Genomic DNA, 22,500 nt, shown 5'->3' with positions numbered 1-22,500 from the left:
CCTGCTGAGAGAGTGGAAAGGAGGGAGGGGGAATAAATGTTACAGATTCTGTCAAAAAATACACAAGCATGCAGACACACGAACACACGCACAAATGGCTGTCTGTGTCAGAGGGCTGATGCCAGAGAGATGGAGAGGGAATCTGTGACATCTGTGACAGAAACTGTGGCATTTGGTCAATAACACTAAAGACATTAAACGCATCCATACATATACAGACAGGAGGCAGCAATACACACACACACAAACACACACACACATACACACACCCTTGCAGTCTCCTGTATCACCCTCTAAAGCCACCAAATGGCCAGCCTCCTGCTGGCAACATCATCCAAAGGGAGAAAACAACAAAGAAAGTGTTTGTCTTAGCAAAGCTACCACAAGTTCACCCTTTGAACCCTTTGGCTCTGCCAAACACACACACACACAAACACACAATACAGTTGAAGTCGGAAGTTTACATACACTTAGGTTGGAGTCATTGAAACTCGTTTTTCCAATCACTCCACAAATGTCTTGTTAACAAACTATAGTTTTGGCAAATCGGTTAGGACATCTACTTTGTGCATGAAACAAGTAATTTTTCCAACAATTGTTTACAGACAGATTATTTAACTGTATCACAATTCCAGTGGTTCAAAGGTTTACATACACTAAGTTGTCTGTGCCTTTCAACAGCTTGGAAAATTCAAGAAAATTACGTCTTGGCTTTAGAAGCTTCTGATAGGCTAATTGACATCATTTGAGTCATGTATTTCTGTTTCAAATATTTTTATTAAACACACACAAGAATGGTGTATAGGTATACATGACAGGTATACAATTCTTATCTAAACATAAAAGAGCATACAGGAACAACAAGACCCAGAGTTCTGGGTGCAGAACAAATAATACAAAACACGACATACAAAACAAGGACACGTAGAAAGAAAGAGGGAAGATGTCCCCCCTATCCCCCATCCCCCCCCCCCAACTGCTCGGGTGGCAGGGCCAGCACATGCTGCCCAAAGGTAGTTTAAAATATTACAATTGAGAGTGCGTTAGTAAGTACAAATTCACAGCGCCGACTCGTCCAAGTAGGAGAGGAAAGGCTGCCAGATTTTATCAAATGTTGATAATTTATTGTTCAGAATATATCTAATTCTTTCTAAGTGTACAGTGTTTGCCAATTCGCTGAGCCATAATTTGGTTGAGGGCGCTTCCCTCCTTTTCCAAAACAACAAGATTCGCTTTTTTGCCGAGATGAGACCATACGAGATTAGTTGTTTTGGGGGGTTGGTTAATCCGTTTAGGGACTCAGATACTCCCAGGATTATCAGAAACGGGTCTGGATCTATTGAAGTCTCCAAAACTTCAGAGAGGATCCTAAAAATTCCACACCAATAACCATGCAAGCTAGAGCATAGGGCAAAGCAGTGGAGTAGTGTATCCTGCGTAGCCTGACATTTATCACATGTAGGGGATGTGTCAGGAAATATCCTATGCAGTTTAGTTTTGGAATAGTGTAATCTGTGTAATACCTTGAATTGTATGAGACGATGTCTGGATTTAATGGAGCATGTGTGGATATACTCCAAGCTCTCTTCCCAGTCTGCCACCGAGATGTCAGTCCCTAGTTCTTCCTCCCATTTTGCCTTGATGGCATCAGTAGAAGGTGTGCTAACAGATTGAAAAGCATCATATAGACGCGATATCAGTTTATCTGAGGTGGGGCATATTTTTATGCATCCATCAAACATGGAAGGTTTAGCATTCCCAAATATTGGGAGGTGTTTTCTAACGTAGTCTCTAATTTGTAGGTATCTGAAAAAAATACTTCTGGGAAGATTATAAGTTTCCCTCAGCAACTCAAAGGAAGCAAATGTCCCTTCTATGTATAAATCCCCTATGGTACTTATCCCCAACTCTCCCCATCACTCAAAGGTGTTATCAAGGTTAGAAGGGGAAAAGGAGGGATTCCTGTCGACAGGGAGCATGAATGACATTGGTCTAAGCTCAAAGTGGACTTTAATTTGGTTCCAGATTCGGACTGTGCTATGTATAATAGGTTTGTTACAATAAAGTGACATCTCCAGATTGACAGGTGACAAAATCACATTGCCAATAGAGAAGGGGTGACACTCCTCACGCTCCATACTAAGCCAGCTGGATGCCGGGGGTACGTCATCCAACAGAAACGTAACAATGCGGAGGTTAGCGGCCCAGTAATAAAATATAACATTTGGGAGAGACAATCCTCCTTCCATCTTGGATTTACAGAGGTGTTTTTTACCTATCCTGTGTGTTTTATAATCCCAGATGAAAGGATTGATTATTGAGTCCAGTTGTTTATGAAAGGATTTAGGTATGAATACTGGGATGTTCTGATATAGGTAGAGCAGTTGTGGGAGGAAGACCATTTTAATGGCATTAATTCTTCAGAGCAGAGAAATTGGGAGAGTTCTCCAAAATAGTATGTTTGCTTTGAGTTTTTATATCAGAGAGGGGAAATTCTCTTTAAATAGTAAGGAGTATTGTTTGGTAACTACAATTCCTAGGTAGGTAAATTTTTCTGAAGATAACTTAAATGGGAGATGTTCTAGCCAGGAGGTATTTTGCGACCGTATGGGCATTAATTCACTCTTGTTCCAATTTATTCTGTATCCCGAGAAGGTACCAAACAAATTGATCACATCAAGAATAGCTGGGATACTAGCCTGGGGTTCTGTTACATAGAGGAGGATGTCATCTGAGTATAGGGAGATCTTATTTAGAGTATCTTTAGTATTATAGCCGTGTATTGCTGCATGAGATCTAATCGTCTGAGCGAGCGGTTCGGTAATTAGGGCGAAGAGCATAGGCGACAGCGCACAACCCTGCCTTGTCCCCCTGTTGAGGTTAAATCGGGGCGACAATGATTGGTTAGTGAGTATTCTGGCACAGGGGTTCCTATATAAAAGCTGGATCCAATTTATGAACCTATCTCCAATATTACATTTCTGTAGGACCTTGAATAGATAGGGCCACTCAACTTGGTCAAAGGCCTTTTCGCCGTCAAGAGATATGACGGCAAGGTCCACGTTGGGTAACCTCTGAGAATACATAATATTGAAGAGGCGCCTGAGATTGAAGAATGAGTTTCTGTTAGGGATAAAGCCGGTCTGATCCGAATGGACCAATTTGCCAATTAAGCCTGTTAGCCAGAGTTTTTGCTAAACTCTTTTGGTCTGTATTAAGGAGAGATATTGGTCTGTATGACCCTACCTCTTCTGGATCTTTACCCTTCTTATGTATAACTGTAATGAACGCTTCGTCCAAAGTAGAAGGGAGAGCTCCATCCTCATTGGCCTGAATCAACATTTTGTGCAGATAGGGAGAGAGCATGTTGCTGAATGTTTTATAGAATTCATCAGGGTATCCATCTGGGCCCGGGTCTTGCCACTCTTTAGAGATTTAATTGTTTCTCGAATTTCATCAAGAGATATTTCCTTATTCAGGAAGTTAGAATCTTCCTGGTTCAGGGCAGGAAGATTACAGTCCTCCAAAAATGTTTGCATAATTAAGGGGTTAGGATCCGCTTTAGATGTATATAGAGTCTCATAAAACTGCCGGAATCTGTCATTGATGTCTTTGGGGGAAGAGAGTAATTCCGCAGATGCAGATTTAACCCTGTGAATCATTCGGTCGCTCACATTTTTTCTAAGTTGTCTTTTATCCAAAGCGACTTACAGTCAATTTGTGGGTGGTTTGTGCACCAACTGAGCTAAAGGACTCAAAAATTTGTATGTTTTGCTTGGCATAGAGAAAAGATTTAGCAATTTTAGCTGAGAGAATCTGATTATATTTTAATTTTAAAGAGGTAATTTCTTTATGTTTCTCCATAGATGGATGGCTAGCATTCTCCCTATCCAGTAAGTGAATTTGTCCCTCTAGTTCTTCCAGTTTTCCTCTGTTTTGCCTACTCCTGGCAGCCTGAAAGGAGATTATACAGCCTCTCAGATAAGCCTTCAGTGTTTCCCACAATAATGCTGGGGAGGTCTCTGTGTTGTCGTTGGTATCAAAGAAAAATGTAATTTGGTCTTTAAGATATTGACAGAATGTTGGTTCTGTGAGGAGCTGAGGATTCAACCTCCAGACCCTCTCGTTTGGTACAATGTCACCCAATCTCAGGGAGAAGGTGAGTGGACTGTGGTCCGAGATTATAATATCATGATACCTCACATTACAGGTATAGGGGAGTAGTCTAGCATCCAACAAAAAGTAGTCAATTCGAGTGTAAACCTTGTGAACATGAGAGTATAAGGAGTATTCCCTACCCGTAGGGTTAGCCATCCTCCATATATCAAATAAGTTTGAATTTTTTATGTAGGTATTCAAGAATTTGCTTGAATAGGAGGTAGGGGTTCGCCGGGTAGAGGATCTATCCAAATATTGGTCTAGCACACAGTTAAGGTCCCCTCCAATGACCAGGTTAGTATGGGAGATATCTGGAATCAGGGCAAGGACTCTTTTCAAAAAAGAGGGGTTGTCAATGTTTGGCCCATAGATATTTAGTAGAGTTACTGAGGTAGAGTGGATTTCTCCTATTGCGATCACATACCGACCCTCTTTATCCGCAATAGTGGTTTTATGTAGAAAACCTACACCCGAGCAGTATCCAACCCACCCCTCCCCCCCTGCAAGCACCTTTACTTCCCACCCTGTTCCCCTAATTTCCCCAACACTTACCCCCCCCCCATCAACCCACATTTAACAGGCATGTACAAACAGGAGAGAAAAAAAGGAAAAATAAAAATAATAAACACATTGTCTGGCCGATGCCTAAAAAGCACGGCGCGACCTCGAACAAGAGGAAAAACAAAAATAAAATCCCAACTATACGTTCACCTCTTACTATCCTAGAACTTCTACTAACATATGAACTGAGGAGGCTCCCGCGAGTTAAGTGTTCAGTTAGCATCCAATAAACCTAAACCGAATAAGTTGCAACTTAAACATATTGCGCATTTAAGCGTCATCCTGGGTCAATCCCAGAGATAAGCAAGATATGGCCTCAAGATTATATTGCATACCCACACAAAAAAAATCATATATAAAATATATATTTAAAGAATATGTATATACATCCTTATGCACACATACACATACAAACATTCATACCCCAGAATAACAATCTACACTGATTTAAAATATACACATACATAATACTAAAATGCTAAGTGAAAATAGTAATAAAGTACAAATAGTAATTATATGTATGCACACCTACACGGACATAAGCACTACAGAGGGTTGGACTCTAGTCGGGAGAGAGGTCCACGGCTAGACAAAGGCAGAACGGCACAAAACATCAACCTGCCAACCAGGTGTCTGCCTCCTCCCAACCATCACCCCCAGTCCCCTGCAAGCAATAAATAAATGGTATGGTAGTAAGAATAATGTAAGGATTGTAAAATAAATAACGAAACAAAACAAAAGTGGGGGAGTATAAGTATATCCGTCCGAAGGTGTCAGTGATCAAACCTGGAAGTAAAAAATATGCATTGCTGAGCACAGCCGGGATGAAAGTGAATTTAACGTTAAATGAGAGCTCTGACCGCCATCCATTGGTTGGCTCAGCGTCTTACATGCTCGGTAGCCCTTGTTGAGCCCGTTTAATACGTTTTCACCCAATATGGTATAGTATGGATTCGAGTCGATGAGCAGACCCTAACACGCAATAACAAGGCACTCTAACCTGTACGGGGATTGGTGTATATCCCCGGATAAACTTCTCTGCGTCCAAAACCGAGGAGAGCCAAATCTTCTCACCGGAAGGCGGGGTAATTCTTAGTCTTGCAGGGAAGAGTAAGGCTGGGCGAAGATGGAGTTTGTAGAGTTTGGTCATGACATCTTTGTAGTCGGCGCGATGCTTTGCCACATCGGGCTCATAATCCTCATAGACACGGAATGGATGCCCTTTATGTGACAGGTTGCCCCTCATTCGAGCTTCACGCAGGATAAGATCCTTGGTCTTGAAACTGTGACAACAGATTACTGGGCGAGGACGTTGGCCCGGTCCAGGCACTGGGACAAGGGAGCGATGTCTGCGGTCCAGCTGGGGATCCGAATCCAAAACATCCGATCCCATTGCATCCTTCAATAGCTTGGCGAAGAAGTCGGTGTGGCGGGAGCCCGCCTCTATCCCCTCTGCCAGACCAACAACGCGAAGGTTATTACGTCTGGAACGGCCCTCCAGGTCCACCACTTTCACAGAAAGCCTCTGCACAGTATCCTGCAATGACGTGCATAGCTTCTCTAACTCGTCGATCCTACCAGCGTTGAATTCAGAAGCTTTCTCAAGGTCCACAATACTCTGGCCCTGCGAAGCGACCGTTCGAATGATGCTCTCGATTTTGGTGTCCAGTTCAGCAATAGTGGCCTTAAGATCCTCAGCTATAGCAACACGTAGCTCCCCCAAAGCCAGGGTAAGTTCTATAAGTGTCACGTTGTTGCATGTGCCTCCCGCCATGTCTGTCTCGTTGTTTAGTGGGGAGTAGGCCTCTGCTGTGGATTTATTGTCCTTTGGTCGCTTATTTCTCGGCATTTTCATATAAAAAGTTACAATCTTGTATTAGAAAGAAACGTTTGTTGTAAAAAGTGCCATAAAGTAGGTTAAATTAGATTATTTCGCAAAAAATGTTGCAGGAGCCTCTCACGCACAGCCGTTCACTCCAACATGCTAGCTCCGCCTTGAGTCATGTATTTCAAGGCCTACCTTCAAACTCAGTGCCTATTTGCTTGACATTATGGGAAAATCAAAAGAAATCAGCCAAGACCTCAGAAAAATAATTGTAGACCTCCACAAGTCTGGTTCATCCAAACGCCTGAAGGTACCACGTTCATCTGTACAAACAATAGTACGCAAGTATAAACACCATGGGACCACGCAGCTGTCATACCGCTCAGGAAGGAGACGCGTTCTGTTTCCTAGAGATTAACGTACTTTGGTGTGAAAAGCGCAAATCAATCCCAGAACAACAGCAAAGGACCTTGTGAAGATGCTAGAGGAAACAGGTACAACATTATCTATATCCACAGTAAAACGAGTACTATATCGACATAACCTGAAAGGCCGCTCAGCAAGGAAGAAACCACTGCTCTAAAACTGCCATAAAAAAGCCAGACTACGGTTTGCAACTGCACATGGGGACAAAGATCATACTTTTTGGAGAAATGTGCTCTGGTCTGATGAAACAAAAGTATAACTGTTTGGCCATAATGACCATCGTTATGCTTGGAGGAAAAAGGGGGAGTCTTGCAAGCCGAAGAACACCACCCCAACCGTGAAGCAAGGGGGTGGCAGCATCATGTTGTGGGGGTGCTTTGCTGCAGGAGGGACTGGTGCACTTCACAAAATAGATGGCATCATGAGGAATTGAAAATTATGTGGATATATTGAAGCAACATCTCAAGACATCAGTCAGGAAGTTAAAGCTTGGTCGCAAATGGGTCTTCCAAATGGACAATGATTCCAAGCACACTTCCAAAGTTGCGTGTGCGAGCAAGCAGGCCTACAAACCTGACTCAGTTACACCAGCTCTGTCAGGAGGAATGGGCCAAAATTCACACAACTTATTGTGGAAAGCTTATGGATGGCTACCCAAAAGGTTTGACCCAAGTTAAACAATTTAAAGGCAATGCTACCAAATACTAATTGAGTGTATGTAAACTTCTGACCCACTGGGAATGTGATGAAAGAAATAAAAGCTGAAATAAATCATTTTCTCTCTACTATTATTCAGAAATTTCACATTCTTAAAATAAAGTGATGATCCTAACTGACCAAAGACAGGGAATTTTTACTCAGATTAAATGTCAGGAATTGTGAAAATGTGAGTTTAAATGTATTTGGCTAAGGTGTATGTAAACTTCCGACTTCAACTGTACCCTCCCTCACACACACATATATATGTATATGTATATGACAGGATTAGTGTGTGTTACATGGTTGAGTGGGCAGATGACTGTGTGATATGATCTGCCCTGTGGAGAGTGTGTTAAAGACATGAGAAGCCTTGAGGAAAGGGTCACGCCTTTAGCTACATTGTGGATACCGAACAACATACAGTGTCTCACACAGACAGTACCGTAGCTTTATTTTAACAAAACTAACACTGGGTTTTGGGTTTGGGTTGGGTTCTGGGTTGTGGGTTCTGATGAATAAACAAGTTGTGGGTGTTCTCCATCAGAATGTGCTCCATCAGAACGTGCTCCATCAGAACGTGCTCCATCAGAACATGCTCCATCAGAATGTGCTCCATTAGAACATGCTCCATCAGAACGTGCTCCATCAGAACGTGCTCCATCAGAACATGCTCCATCAGAATGTGCTCCATCAGAACGTGCTCCATCAGAATGTGCTCCATCAGAATATGCTCCATCAGAACGTGCTTCATCAGAACATGCTCCATCAGAACGTGCTCCATCAGAATGTGCTCCATCAGAATGTGCTCCATCAGAACGTGCTCCATCAGAACGTGCTCCATCAGAACGTGCTCCATCAGAACGTGCTCCATCAGAATGTGCTCCATCAGAACGTGCTCCATCAGAACGTGCTCCATCAGAACGTGCTCCATCAGAACGTGCTCCATCAGAATGTGCTCCATCAGAACGTGCTCCATCAGAACTCCATCAGAACGTGCTCCATCAGAACCTGCTCCATCAGAACCTGCTCCATCAGAACGTGCTCCATGGTGAAATGTGTGGTTCGCTTTAGGTTGTGTATTTACTGTCTGTTATGTTGCCTTGGTGTCAACTCCAATTCCAATGTTATAGTCCGTTTTAGTTTGTTAAATTGCTTACAGAAACAAAATAATCAAATGAAGACCTATCCCATCTTTGATAAATAGGTTAACTTGAACCCATCTGCAGTCTACATTGTTGTAAGTAATTGCATGTCTTCAATAGCATTCACACTGATATAGAGGCTAGGATGAACAAGTACATGCCAAACATTGTCAATGCAAGATTACATTTATTATTGATAAGTCTTAAAATGAGAATGAATAATTCAATTCAAATTCTAAACAAGACAAAAAACTACTTGTTTTAAATAGATATTGTCACACTTACAGGCACCATCATTTCTTCTGGTGGGCATTTAATATTAAAACAATGCAGACTAGCCATGTACGTAAGACCATCCATGAAGTAATGTGGGCCTGCCTACAATGCACAGGCAAAAAGGGACCGTCAGCTCACTATTTTACTCCTCTCAAACTTTGTTTTTTAATCAAGCTTTGGTGATTAAGTAGTCTCAGGAGCCAAACCCGTTATCGACAGACTTGACTACTTCGCGATTGCATTGGGCAGACAAAAAAATGCCTTAATTGAGAGGAGGGGATGCTGTGCTTGGTTTTTAATAACATAAAATGAAATAGGACAAACATTTGTTTTTTAATGTTTCTAAAGTATACAGGCACCAAAGGCACATTAGACTATTCTTGTTCCATGTGATATGGGCAGTGTGCGTCACGGCTGGATAAGCTGCGTTGACAACCTACCAAAAGGTAAAAGGCCTCCTGCAGGGATGGGGGCTAGAACTAAAAATACATGGAATAAAAATATAGGACAAAACACACATCACGACAAGAGAGACACCACTACATAAAGAGAGACCTAAGACAACAACATAGCATGGCAGAAGCACATGACAACACAGCATGGTAGCAACACAACATGACAACAACATGGTAGCAACACAACACGGCAGCAGAACAACATGGTAGCAGCACAAAACAGGGTACAAACATTATTGGGCACAGACAACAGTACAAAGGGCAAGAAGGTAGAGACAACAATACATCACACAAAGCAGCCACAACTGTCAGTAAGAGTGTCCATGATTGAGTCTTTGAATGAAGAGATTGAGATAAAACTGTCCAGTTTGAGTGTTTGTTGCAGCTCGTTCCAGTCACTAGCTGCAGCGAACTGAAAAGAGGAGCGACCCAGGGATATGTGTGCTTTGGGGACCTTTAACAGAATGTGACTGGCAGAACGGGTGTTGTATGTGGAGGATGAGGGCTGCAGTAGACATGTCAGATAGGGGGGAGTGAGATCTAAGAGGGTTTTATAAATAAGCAACAACCAGTGGGTCTTGGACGTGTATACAGAGATGACCAGTTTACAGAAGAGTATAGAGTTCAGTGATGTGTCCTATAAGGAGCATTTGTGGCAAATCTGATGGCCGAATGGTAAAGAACATCTAGCCTCTCGAGAGCACCCTTACCTGCTCATCTATAAATTACGTCTCCATAATCTAGCATGGGTAGGATGATCATCTGAATCAGGGTTAGTTTGGCAGCTGGGGTGAAAGAGGAGCGATTACGATAGAGGAAATCAAGTCTACATTTAACTTTAGCCTGCAGCTTTGGTATGTACTGAGAGAAGGTCAGTGTACCATCTAGCAATACTCCCAAGTACTTGTTTGAGGTGATTACCTCAAGCTCTAAACCCTCAGAGGTAGTAATCACACCTGTGGGGAGAGGGGCATTCTTCTTACCAAACCACATGACCTTTGTTTTGGAGGTGTTCAGAACAAGGTTAAGGGCAGAGAAAGCTTGTTGGAGACTAAGGAAGCTTTGTTGTAGAGCATTTAACACAAACTCTGGGGAGGGGCCAGCTGAGTATAAGACTGTATCATCTACATATAAATGGATGAGAGAGCTTCTTACTGCCTGAGCAATATTGTTGATTTAAATTGAGAAAAGCGTGGGGCCTAGGATCGAGCCTTGGGGTACACCCTTGGTGACAGGCAGTGGCTGAGACAGCAGATGTTCTGACTTTATACACTGCACTCTTTGAGAGAGGTAGTTAGCAAACCAGGCCAAAGACCCTTCAGACACACCAATACTCCTTATCCGGCCCACAAGAATGGAATGGTCTAACGTATCAAAAGCTTTGGCCAAGTCATAAAAATAACAGCACAACATTGCTTAGAATCGAGGGCAATGGGGACATCGTTGAAGACCTTAAAGGTTGCAGTGTCACATCCATAACCTGAGTGGAAACCAGATTGCATACCAGAGAGAATACTATAGACATCAAGAAAGCCCGCCAGTTGATTATTGACAAGTTTTTACAACACATTTGATAAACAGGGCAAAATAGAAATAGGCCTATAACAGTTAGGATTATAAGTGATATAGTGATATAAATGATATAAGATTATGCCGAAGAGGATGGCTGACATTTTACATGCTCCCAACCAACTGTGCTATTTTGTTAGTTTTTATGCGTTGTTTGTTGCTGCTCCCGCCTCTTATGACCGAAAATAACTTCTGGCCATCAGAACTGGGATTACTCACCAAGAACTGGAAGAATATTTTTCCTTTAATGAGTCCAACGAGAAGGAAAGGGGAAGCAACCTTAAAGAAGGGGCAGCAACCTTAAAGAAGAAAGGATCTAAACCATCTGGCACAGATGTTTTTTGGGGGTTTAGGGAGCACCTTTAGCACCTCGGACTCAGTGACTGCCTGCAGGGAGAAAGTTTGCAGAGTGGCAGGGGGGAAATAGGGAGGATCATCAGGGCTAGTTGCATTAGAAGGGGTGGGAGATGAGGAAATGTTGGACGGGCAAGGAGGCATGACTGAGCCAAATAGAAATCCTGTCTTATGAAGTGGTGATTAAAGAGCTCAGCTGTGTGCTTCATGTCAGTAATAACCACATCATCAACTTTAAGAGACATGTGCAGCTGTGAGGAGGAGGGTTTATTCTCCAGGTCTTTAACCATTTTCCAGAACTTCTTGGGGTTAGACCCACAGAGAGAAAACTGCTCCTTAATTAATGTAACTTTAACTAACTTTGGCCTTCCAGATAGCCTGAGTGCCTTTTGCCAAATGCAATTATTGAGGTGGAGTAACTCCGCAAGATCACGGTCGGAGCAGGGACTGAACCTGTTTTCTATTCTCATTTTCTTTATGGGGGCGTATCACTGAAAATATCAAAAAAGAAGGTCCAAGATTCTTCGACGGAGGGGCTCAAGCTGATTCTATACCAATTTACAGAGACCAGGTCATGAAGGAAGGCTTGGTCATTAAAGTTTTTTTAGCAAGCGTCTATGACAAATCAGGACAGGATGTTTCACTGAGCGAACAGTTCGCCAGGTGGAATAAAGAAGCAGTGCTTTATTTATGGAGGTAGATGTATTGTATATGATGCCTCTGGATTTGGGAGGGGTAGCCTGTGAGACTCCTGCCATGTGTTGGGCTCAAAGGCTTCGACACCTTTCACTTCGCGCCTCAGTGCTAATTGAAGTTGTTTCTGGTCTGTCCAAAATCAGGTTGTAGGCTTGGAGTTTTGATCTGAAGTGAAGGTTATGCTGTGGAGGGTAGCATCCTGTATATATCCCTCCTGAAAAATCCAAGTTTATCTAACTCCAAAACTATCTTATTGTTAAAAACATGTTGAAAAATGTGAGTTCACATGCAGCTGTAAGAGCTCCCATGCAGCTGTGTGCTTTAATTTAGCATACAGTCCATATAAAGGTAAATATATTAGTGTAATGTATTTTCTTGCCTTTTGAAAATGAAAGATAGCTTCAGACTAGACATTACTCATTCAGTCTCAGGTTGGAGGGTGTTTTCAGGTTTCTGTTTGTTTGCCAGAGCATTTGCTGTATAGCTTGGGAATAATAGTCCAAAATCAGGTTGTAGGTCTGGAGTTTTGATTTGGAGTGAAGATTATGTTGTAGAGGGTAGCATCCTGTATGTGTCCCTGCCAAAAAATACATGTTTATATAACTCTAAATCTAAAAATAAATTTTAAAAACATGCTGAAAAATCTGGTCATGACCTCTCTCTCACTCTGTACTCAGTCTCTACTAAAGGACACCAATAATAATAAGAGACTTCATTGAGCCAAGAAACACGAGCAATGGACATCAGACCGGTGGAAATCTTTCCTACCACAGCAATCTGCAGCGATACGCCATCCCATCTTGTTTGCGCTTAGTGGGACTATCTTTTGTTTTTCAACAGGACAATGAACCAAAACACACCAAAAAAAATGTACCTGGTGTTAGGGCTGGAAAATGCCAGTGAGACAGTTTTGTTTTTACATGATGAAAATGCAATTAATGTGCGTTTGACACTAGCACCGCCTTACGCCAGCTGAAGATAGAACCCTATGTCTGGGAGGCTGTTTGAATAGATAAACCAGGCCTCCTGTGTCCGTTCTGGAGTGTGAAGTCATGAGCTCTGAGTGTTGTCTACTGCGTAGAAACCTAGCGGTGCCAAAAGCCCTGGTCTGCCCTAGAAAACCTGTGTAAATTACGAAAGCCCTGGTCTGCCCTAGAAAACCTGTGTAAATTACGAAAGCCCTGGTCTGCCCTAGAAAACTTGTGTAAATTACGAAAGCCCTGGTCTGCCCTAGAAAACCTGTGTAAATTAAGAAAGCCCTGGTCTGCCCGAGAAAACCTGTGTAAATTATGAAAGCCCTGGTCTGCCCTAGAAAACCTGTGTAAATTACGAAAGCCCTGGTCTGCCCTAGAAAACCTGTGTAAATTACGAAAGCCCTGGTCTGCCCGAGAAAACCTGTGTAAATTATGAAAGCCCTGGTCTGCCCTAGAAAACCTGTGTAAATTACGAAAGCCCTGGTCTGCCCTAGAAAACCTGTGTAAATTACGAAAGCCCTAGTCTGCCCTAGAAAACCTGTGCAAATTACGAAAGCCCTGGTCTGCCCTAGAAAACCTGTGTACAGACTAATCATGGCCCGACAGGCCATGAGGAGCACTCTTTGCACGTGCACCTAAAGGGTTGTGGTGTGTCAGATGAGAGCACGCCTGTCAAGCGGAGATAAAGGGGCTGACCAATGTCTATGGGGTCTCTAGTATTGACGCCGAAGTCATGTAGCAGCGTTGGGTTGACTCTTTCAGGCAGGATGAAAACAACGACATGGGCCAATTTCCCCATGATCCTTAGCGGGTTTTTTTGGTGCCATTCAGCTACATTCAGCAATACGGCGTGCTTCAAAATCAAATACTTCCAGCTTCATGCGTCATCGGGAATTTCCAAAGGAATATGTGGATGACATCAGTGCTATAACTATCTACAGGTTTTAATACCTATGAGATAAACACACACTTTCAGTCAGAGGCTAACAATACATGGGTTGGTTATTACATTAGCTAACTACTGAATGGCCACTGACTCTAGATCAAAACTACCAGCTCCGGTCAGAGAACTGTAAAAGATTACAGTTGTACAACCAGCATCAGTTGTAATTACTATCAAATTAATCTCCTCTTTTGACTAAATCGAAATGGAATTGACCACAACTCTGGACACAACCTCTCCAGGAGAGAAGAGGTTGGGAGGAGTGTGTGTGTGTGTGTGTGTGTGTGTGTGTGTGTGTGTGTGTGTGTGTGTGTGTGTGTGTGTGTGTGTGTGTGTGTGTGTGTGTGTGTGTGTGTGTGTGTGTGTGTGTGTGTGTGTGTGTGTGTGTGTGTGTGTGTGTGTGTGTGTGTGTGTGTGTGTGTGTGTGTGTGCTTGCGTGTATGTGAGTGTGTGTGTGCGTGTGCGTGCGTGCATGCGTGTGTGTGTGTGCGTGCATGCGTGTGTGTGTGTGCTTGCGTGCGTGCGTGTGTGTGCGTGCGTGAAAACACACACACACCCTCTTGCCTGCTGGGCTTACCCATGCCTGTTTGTGGTGTGAAATAGGGGAGAAAGGGGTTCTGAGCCCAGCAGTGCTGCTCTCTCTATGATAAGGGCCTTCTTTATACACACCGTGTGCTGCTTTTCACACAGGGACAATCAGTTGGGAGAAATGTTCAATGGAGAAAATTGTGTCAAGATTTGTCCGCACTTGTATTGTTGCGTCTATGAGACGTGACGATACAATCAGATGTCTTTGGACATCTCACCAACCTGATAACTTCAACTCTCCTATGAGACGTGACGATACGGCCAGATGTCTTTGGAGACAACAGTGTTTAATTCTAATTCAGACATGGTAACTAGGTGAGCCTTCTCTGAGCAAATCAGTGACACGGATCAATGAAGTGACTCCCAGAGACAACCAACAGTGTGGTTCCTGAGTCTGCAGGACTAGAGTTGCCAACCCCTGGTTTGGCAAAGCCTTCATATACCAAGACTACCCAAACTCATTAAAGATACAGTTGCACACACACAAACACACACACACACACACACACACACACACACACACACACACACACACACACACACACACACACACACACACACACACACACACACACACACACACACACACACACACACACACACACACACACACACACACCACACACACACAGTAACACCATTGTGCTAGGGTCAGCGGTGCAAAATGAATGATGCTTAAGTAAACTTCAGATGAATTATAGATAGGACAATATGTCTCTGTGCTGCAGCCTACCTCTACCTGCAGCCATGTTAATGAGGTGCTAACCTGCTCCAGCAGAGAAAGGGAGAGACTGACCTGACACTGCACTGGACTGAAGGGAAGAACATCACTGACTACCTGATTATTCCTCTAATTACTCATTTAGCTAGTGGCTAGTATGATACTGTCCTGCAGACAGTATAGTGAAGAGAGAAGAATCATCATCTCAATGTCTAATGTCGGATAGAATTAAATCAATCCAAATGAAGAGTGCTCGATATGCTACCTATTTCAATGAATCCCAAAGAAACCTCAAGTTATAATCAAGTAATGGTGTATTAGGATAGGCTATATGCTAACATTGGCTGTAAAAAGAAGCAGAAAATATGCTGCCAAATTATTAACCAAAACTTTAGGAATGGAACAAATGAATTTATCCAGTACGCATCCATCCCGTCGGAGGACCACTGTGAACAGTTCAACCGCTGCGAAATCCCCTCTGCTTTCCTGTCAGAACCACAATGAAACCCGCCCTATGGACAAGGGTCATGCGCTTCTCACGAAGACGGATGGACGGACATGGAGTATCGTGAGTGGGCCGTGGGCTAACGAATCACTTATTCAAACCATTAACAATGTGCTAAATAGAGAAATCTCCTAAATACGAATCTGGATATGCTATTCCGGAACACCGTGACAGCGTTCACCCGTGAAAACCCAATAGGACAGTCAAGCTCCTTATGAAAGAGAACTTAATGGATTGAGGCTTGTGTCAGTACACAAACCTCACCAGGCGGACATACAGTGACCAAGTACTGACATACCAGTTCAAACTTCCTAGAAATGTCAACATGAGAAATCAGAACATTGCTCTGGGGGGAACTGTAAAAGACAATGTACTACGTTATTTCTCATATATGGCTGTTGACCTTTACGCAAAATTGACAAAGAACTGAGGATATCTCACAAGTCCCCCAGTTTATTGACATCGTAATACATCCACCCTAATAAGCTGAGCAAACATGCTGTTATTGATGTTGAAAATATACCCCCCACAACCGATCTGTGAAAAAAAAGAAGCCCCTATTGATTTAACCTAACGCTTAATACAAATATACACAGCCAATTACAAATATCCTTATCTCTGTTTAAGAAAAGGTAGACCAATGATTTAAATGAGTAGTTTCATGAATGAAACAGCGCTCTTACCGTCCACAGCCATAGTCGGTCTCAGTGTGTATCTCTCCGTGGTTGCCTCAGTAATTGTCTCCCATTGCTTCTGTATCTGTCTGGCAAGCAGAGAGTATGCGCGTGAGAGACCGCACGATTTGGCAGTAGGCTACTGCGCGCGTTTGTGTGTGTGTAGCTGTGTGTGAGGACCGGTGAAGACTACACGGACAGATAGTCACAGCACACCGTCTCACCCGATCGTTTGTTTTCGGTAGTCCGCTGCCAACCAACGCCGTTGCTGTTAACTCCTCACCTTTTTCGTACATGACTGCGCCGAGAAACAAAAGGTCACCATTAAACACCCGCGAGTGCGCTGACATTGCGCACGCACCCACTCTAGGCTATGAGATGGTTTATGCAGGCTACAAGATGAAGCCTTAGATAAATTAATACATTCTGTAAAAATGAAACGTCCATTCAAATAGAACAGAAAATATGTATCAATTGGGGTAAGACCATGATATTACACAAGAGTATTTTATTGAACTCTCATTTTCCTTTCCTGTGTAATCTTCCTCAATGGCTGCAATTACCAAGATAGAAGTTATATAGCCTAGGCTATTGGGAGTTCATTAAAAAAAATGTTTTAACGAGACATGTCAGTTAAGAACACATTCTTATTTTACAACGACGGTCTACCCCTGCCGTACCTTAACCCGGACGACCCTGGGCCAATTGTGCGCCACCCTATGGGACATTTGGTTAGATTCAAGAATAATCAAATGAATTGAACCAAGAAAATTCATTCCTGACATTGTGTTGTTACAGTAAATAGATGTGTCTGATCACAGAGGATGTCCGGACCTAGTTGTTCATCAACAGGATCCGTGTCTCCTGAAGGAACGAATCGGGATGAGAGGAGAGAAAAACACGAGTTGAGAACGCCGGATGGTCAAAGTAAGACCTGAAGGCCTCAGCTTGACTTCTGCAGCTGCATTGACATTGGGAGACCTGCATTTCAACTACTTATCTAAATGTAATAATAACACCAACAACAATAATATAATAATAACAATATATGCCATATAATATTGGCATATATTAACATATGCCAAACACCATGCTTTACCAAATGAGCACCAGAAAACCACTATCTCTGTCTCTGCATGACTAGAACGCTACTGGCCATCATCTCTGTGGATGAAGAATAACAGGATACACTGCACTACAAAGGCCAAAGAAAGAAGAGAAAGAAAGTGGAGAAAGTCTGTTTAAATTTAATCTGTCAACTCAGTGTGCTAATTGAGGGTGTGGGTTTTCAGATGTAAGATGCCAGCTATGGAGCATTAGTGGTTTTTGTTGTACAGCACAGAGATCTAAGTTTTAAAGACTTCAAGGAATGTGAGTGCCTGTAGAAGATAATCTCCTTGGTGATAACAAACAACATAGGACAAGGTACTGGTTCTCCCATCAAGGCTTCACCACAATATATATGCTTAGAGTTGGTTCACGCACTGGTGCGTCAATCTAAGTAACATAATAAATAAATCTTTCTCTCTTTCTTTCTCTCTCTAGGAGGACCTGAGCCCTAGGACCATGCCGCAGGACTACCTGACATGATGACTCCTTGCAGTCCCCAGTCCACCTGGCCGTGCTGCTGCTCCAGTTTCAACTGTTCTGCCTCATTATTATTCGACCATGCTGGTCATTTATGAACATTTGAACATTTTGGCCATGTTCTGTTATAATCTCCACCCGGCACAGCCAGAAGAGGACTGGCCACCCCACATGTGCTCTCTCTAATTCTCTCTTTCTCTCTTTCTTTCTCTCTCTCTCTCGGAGGACCTGAGCCCTAGGACCATGCCCCAGGACTACCTGACATGATGACTCCTTGCTGTCCCCAGTCCACCTGGCCGTGCTGCTGCTCCAGTTTCAACTGCTGCTGCTCCAGTTTCAACTGTTCTGCCTTATTATTATTTGACCATGCTGGTCATTTATGAACATTTTAACATCTTGGCCATGTTCTGTTATAATCTCCACCCGGCACAGCCAGAAGAGGACTGGCCACCCCACATAGCCTGGTTTCTCTCTAGGTTTCTTCCTAGGTTTTGGCCTTTCTAGGGAGTTTTTCCTAGCCACCGTGCTTCTACACCTGCATTGCTTGCTGTTTGGGGTTTTAGGCTGGGATTCTGTACAGCACTTTGAGATATCAGCTGATGTATGAAGGGCTAAAAAATAAATTTGATTTGATTTGATTTGTTGTACTTTCACATCTGCGGTGAAAGGTGGAAGAGCTAGGTAGGTCTTTGTCAGACAATGAGACACCCCCAAAAACGGTTCTTCTCACGAAAACGTCTGTAGTGTCCGAAAGGTTTGACCTACAAACTATTGACCACTCTATGGAAATGAGAGACAGTCACAAACACAATGGTGTTCTCTGTTTTGCTTTAAGACCCCCACAAGTGCCACAGGACTAGTCTGGAGGTTATTGGTACCGGTTTTAAAAAATACATGGAAGTATGAAGGTACTGTTATGCCTACCCAAAAAAGGGGTTAAGTATGTGTTACTCATTCCAGGGTTTTTATTTATTTTTTACTATTTTGTACATTGCAGAATAATAGTGAAGACGTAATAAAATATAATTTAAAAACACACAAAATCATGCAGTAACAAAAAAGGTGTTAAACAAACAAAAATATACTTTAGAATTTAGATTCTTCAAGGTAGCCACCCTTTGCCTTGATGAAAGCTTTGCACACTCTTGGAATTCTCTCAACCAGCTTCATGAGGTAGTCAGCTAGAATGCATTTCAATTAACAGTCTTGACGACACAGTCAGTGATTTATTAAAAATTCAAGGCACATTTAACCAGCATGGATATCGCATCATTCTGCAGCGATATGCCATTCCATCTGGTGTGCACTTAGTGGGACTATCATTTGTTTTTCAACAGGACAATGACCCAAAATACACCTCCAGGCTGTGTAAGGGCTTTTTGACCAAGAAGGAGGGTGATGGAGTGCTGTATCAGATGACCTGGCCTCCACAATCACCCAACCTCAAACCAATGAGATGGTTTGGGATGGGTTGGACTGCAGAGTGAAGGAAAAGCAGCCAACAAATGCTCAGCATATGTGGGAACTCCTTCAAGCCTGTTGGAAAAGCATTCATGAAGCTGGTTGAGAGAATGCTAAGAGTGTGCAATGTTGCCATCAAGGCAAAGGGTGGCTACTTTGAAGAATCTCAAATATGAAATATATTTAGATTTGTTTAACACTTTTTTTGGTTATAGGACTAACACTTCAAAACCTTGTTTCTTATGTCACGAACCGGCTCTTATCCCATAATCACAAGGGAGACAACACAAAGATAAAGGAATAACAAAACATTTTATATATTAATTAAAGTAAACTGTATACAATTAACAATGGTGTGTTGTCAGTAATCAGTAGTGTAACTGAGTGGTTGTGTGCATAGATTGTGATAATGAGGGGTGTTGAGAGGTGCCAAAACAAACAAGCCACAAAATGCCACAACCAAAAACAACAGTGTGTCTACATGGAGAGAGTCTCCTCAATATATGGGGGAAAGGTGTATTTATCCTCGGGACACACCCAAGCCTAGGTGTGTCCCATTTGGCTGACAACCCTCTCGGCTCTACCAATACCCTATTAAGAAAAACAAGAGCAAAGAGAAAGAATTTGGCAAACAGAGTGGGAGGGTCGTTTTTGCCATCACTCATGCACTGGACTCGTGTGAACAAGAACACACATGAACAAACATGCATTACTGTAACGTGCACACACACACACACACACACACACACACACACACACACACACACACACACACACACACACACACACACACACACACACACACACACACACACACACACACACACACACACACACACACACACACACACACACACACACACACACACACACACACACACACACACACACACACACACAGGACCTGTTTCAAGAGGTGACAGTTTGGACATCCTGTCCTGTAAAGAGTTCAACCAATCTATCTTTAACTGTCCAGTAAATAATGAATCAGATGGAACATCATGTGCTGAGATCATCAGTGTCTGGTCCAAACTGTTACCCCAGTGTGTCTCTCCACAAGATGGTGAACTGCATCCTGTAACTAGTTTAGTTTCCAGACCGGTAGCTTGGCAGGCAGGGCTATCCTGTGAGCTAACTAACAGACGACAGATTAAACTTTCATCATGTCTTGTTCAGTCATATGGCCGGCCATCGTCATGCCAACACATCTCTGCTCCGTTACCCTGACAACGTCAAACCCTACCAAGGGAGAGAGTGGGGATCACCCGCGGCAAGAACAGGCATAGTGAGGTCATTGATAAGACAGTTGTGTCTCTCTTCCAACGATGGTGGCAAGTAGCCTGGTCTCAGTTCTTTTTGTGCTTTAGCCAATTCCTCTGTTGTGCTTTTTTTCATACTTATCTGGCGACCAGGCTAAGTGGAACGGTGAATTAGAGGAGAGGAGAAAGGAGGAGTGTTGAGGAGAAGAGAGAGGAGATACTTGCCTTGTCTGATCTCAGTTTCAGGAAAGACTGTGTTTTCCTTAATTCCACACACAGAGCCCAAACCCTCTCCTTAAAGAGTTGTGTTCTCAGTCTCTATGTATTCAGGGAGTGCAGCGGAAGATGACAGAACACATTTGAGAGATATATTCCTATACCCCAGACTCTCCTACTGTGTGTGTGTGTGTGTGTGTGTGTGTGTGTGTGTGTGTGTGTGTGTGTGTGTGTGTGTGTGTGTGTGTGTGTGTGTGTGTGTGTGTGTGTGTGTGTGTGTGTGTGTGTGTGTGTGTGTGTGTGTGTGTGTGTGTGTGTGTGTGTGTGTGTGTGTGTGTGTGTGTGTGTGTGTGTGTGTGTGTGTGTGCGTGTGTGTACGTGCGTGTGTGTGTCATTCACATTCCACTCACACCCCGGTCCCAAGCCTTACTCTTATGCAAATTCGTAGGCTTAACAGGCGGCGAATTCGCTATTTTCTCCACGCACGCACGCACACACACACATAAGCACACACACTATCTCTCTGTATCTGTCATGATTCATTTCAGTGGACAAAGCCGAGGAATTGTGCTCCCCCTATAGCGAAAGCTCCTCTCCTGCACGGTAAAGGCCTGTCTAGCCATGGAGAGAGAAGCCAAGGCATTCTGACAACACTACCTTTGATTCCGCCGATAACATGAAGAGTGATGCAATATTTCAGAGATAGTGTAGCAGGAATACCACATATCTCTCGCTGTAAGGTCGCAGTGATAATAAACAGTAACCCGTGCAGCAGAACAGAACAGTTCAAACACTACATAAAGACTACAATAGATATGTACATACAGTGCATTCGCAAAGTATTCAAACCCCTTGACTTTTTCCACATTTTTGTACATTACAACCTTATTCTAAAATAGTTTTTTCCCTCATCAATGTACGCACAATACCCCCTAATGACAAAGCTAACACTAGATTTGAGACATTTTTGCAAAAAAAATAAAAAATGCAATATCACATTTACATAAGTATTCTGACCCTTTACTCAGTACTTTGATAAAGCACCTTTTGCAGAGATTACAGAAGTATTCTTAGATGGGGAGTGTCCCTGCACAACTATTTTCAGGACTCTCCAGAGATGTTTGTCTCAATGCTTATGTAAATACATTATTTCTGTTTCTTATTTTAAATATATGTGCAAAAATGTTGAAAAATCAGTTTTCGCTTTGTTGTTATGGGGTATTATTTTTATTCAATCAATGTATGGAATAAGGCTGTAACATAACAAAAAAATTGAAAAAGTCCAGGGGCCTTAATACTTTCCAAATGCACTGTATACTCTAAAATACAAATTCATTGGATAATTCTGTTTCGTTGTTTTCGTTCAAATACTTGAATCTGTCTGTTTTCATGTTAATTTTATGGACAGCAG

The 22,500-nt window shown here is 42.8% G+C and overlaps 1 protein-coding gene across 1 annotated transcript in view; it reads right to left on the bottom strand.

Moving 5' to 3' along the window:
• Window positions 1–16,839, bottom strand: part of samd10b (sterile alpha motif domain containing 10b) — a 180,769-nt gene extending 163,930 nt beyond the window's left edge. Inside the window, exon 1 of the mRNA XM_046365006.1 lies at window positions 16,576–16,839. Coding sequence (XP_046220962.1) covers window positions 16,576–16,588 — 13 coding nt within the window. The 5' untranslated portion in view covers window positions 16,589–16,839. The remainder of the gene's footprint in view (window positions 1–16,575) is intronic.
• Between the last annotated feature and the right edge of the window lie 5,661 nt (window positions 16,840–22,500).

Source organism: Oncorhynchus gorbuscha, linkage group LG10 (assembly GCF_021184085.1).
Source record: "Oncorhynchus gorbuscha isolate QuinsamMale2020 ecotype Even-year linkage group LG10, OgorEven_v1.0, whole genome shotgun sequence".
Lineage (NCBI taxonomy): Eukaryota > Metazoa > Chordata > Actinopteri > Salmoniformes > Salmonidae > Oncorhynchus > Oncorhynchus gorbuscha.
This window is presented reverse-complemented; position numbering and strand designations above follow the sequence as displayed.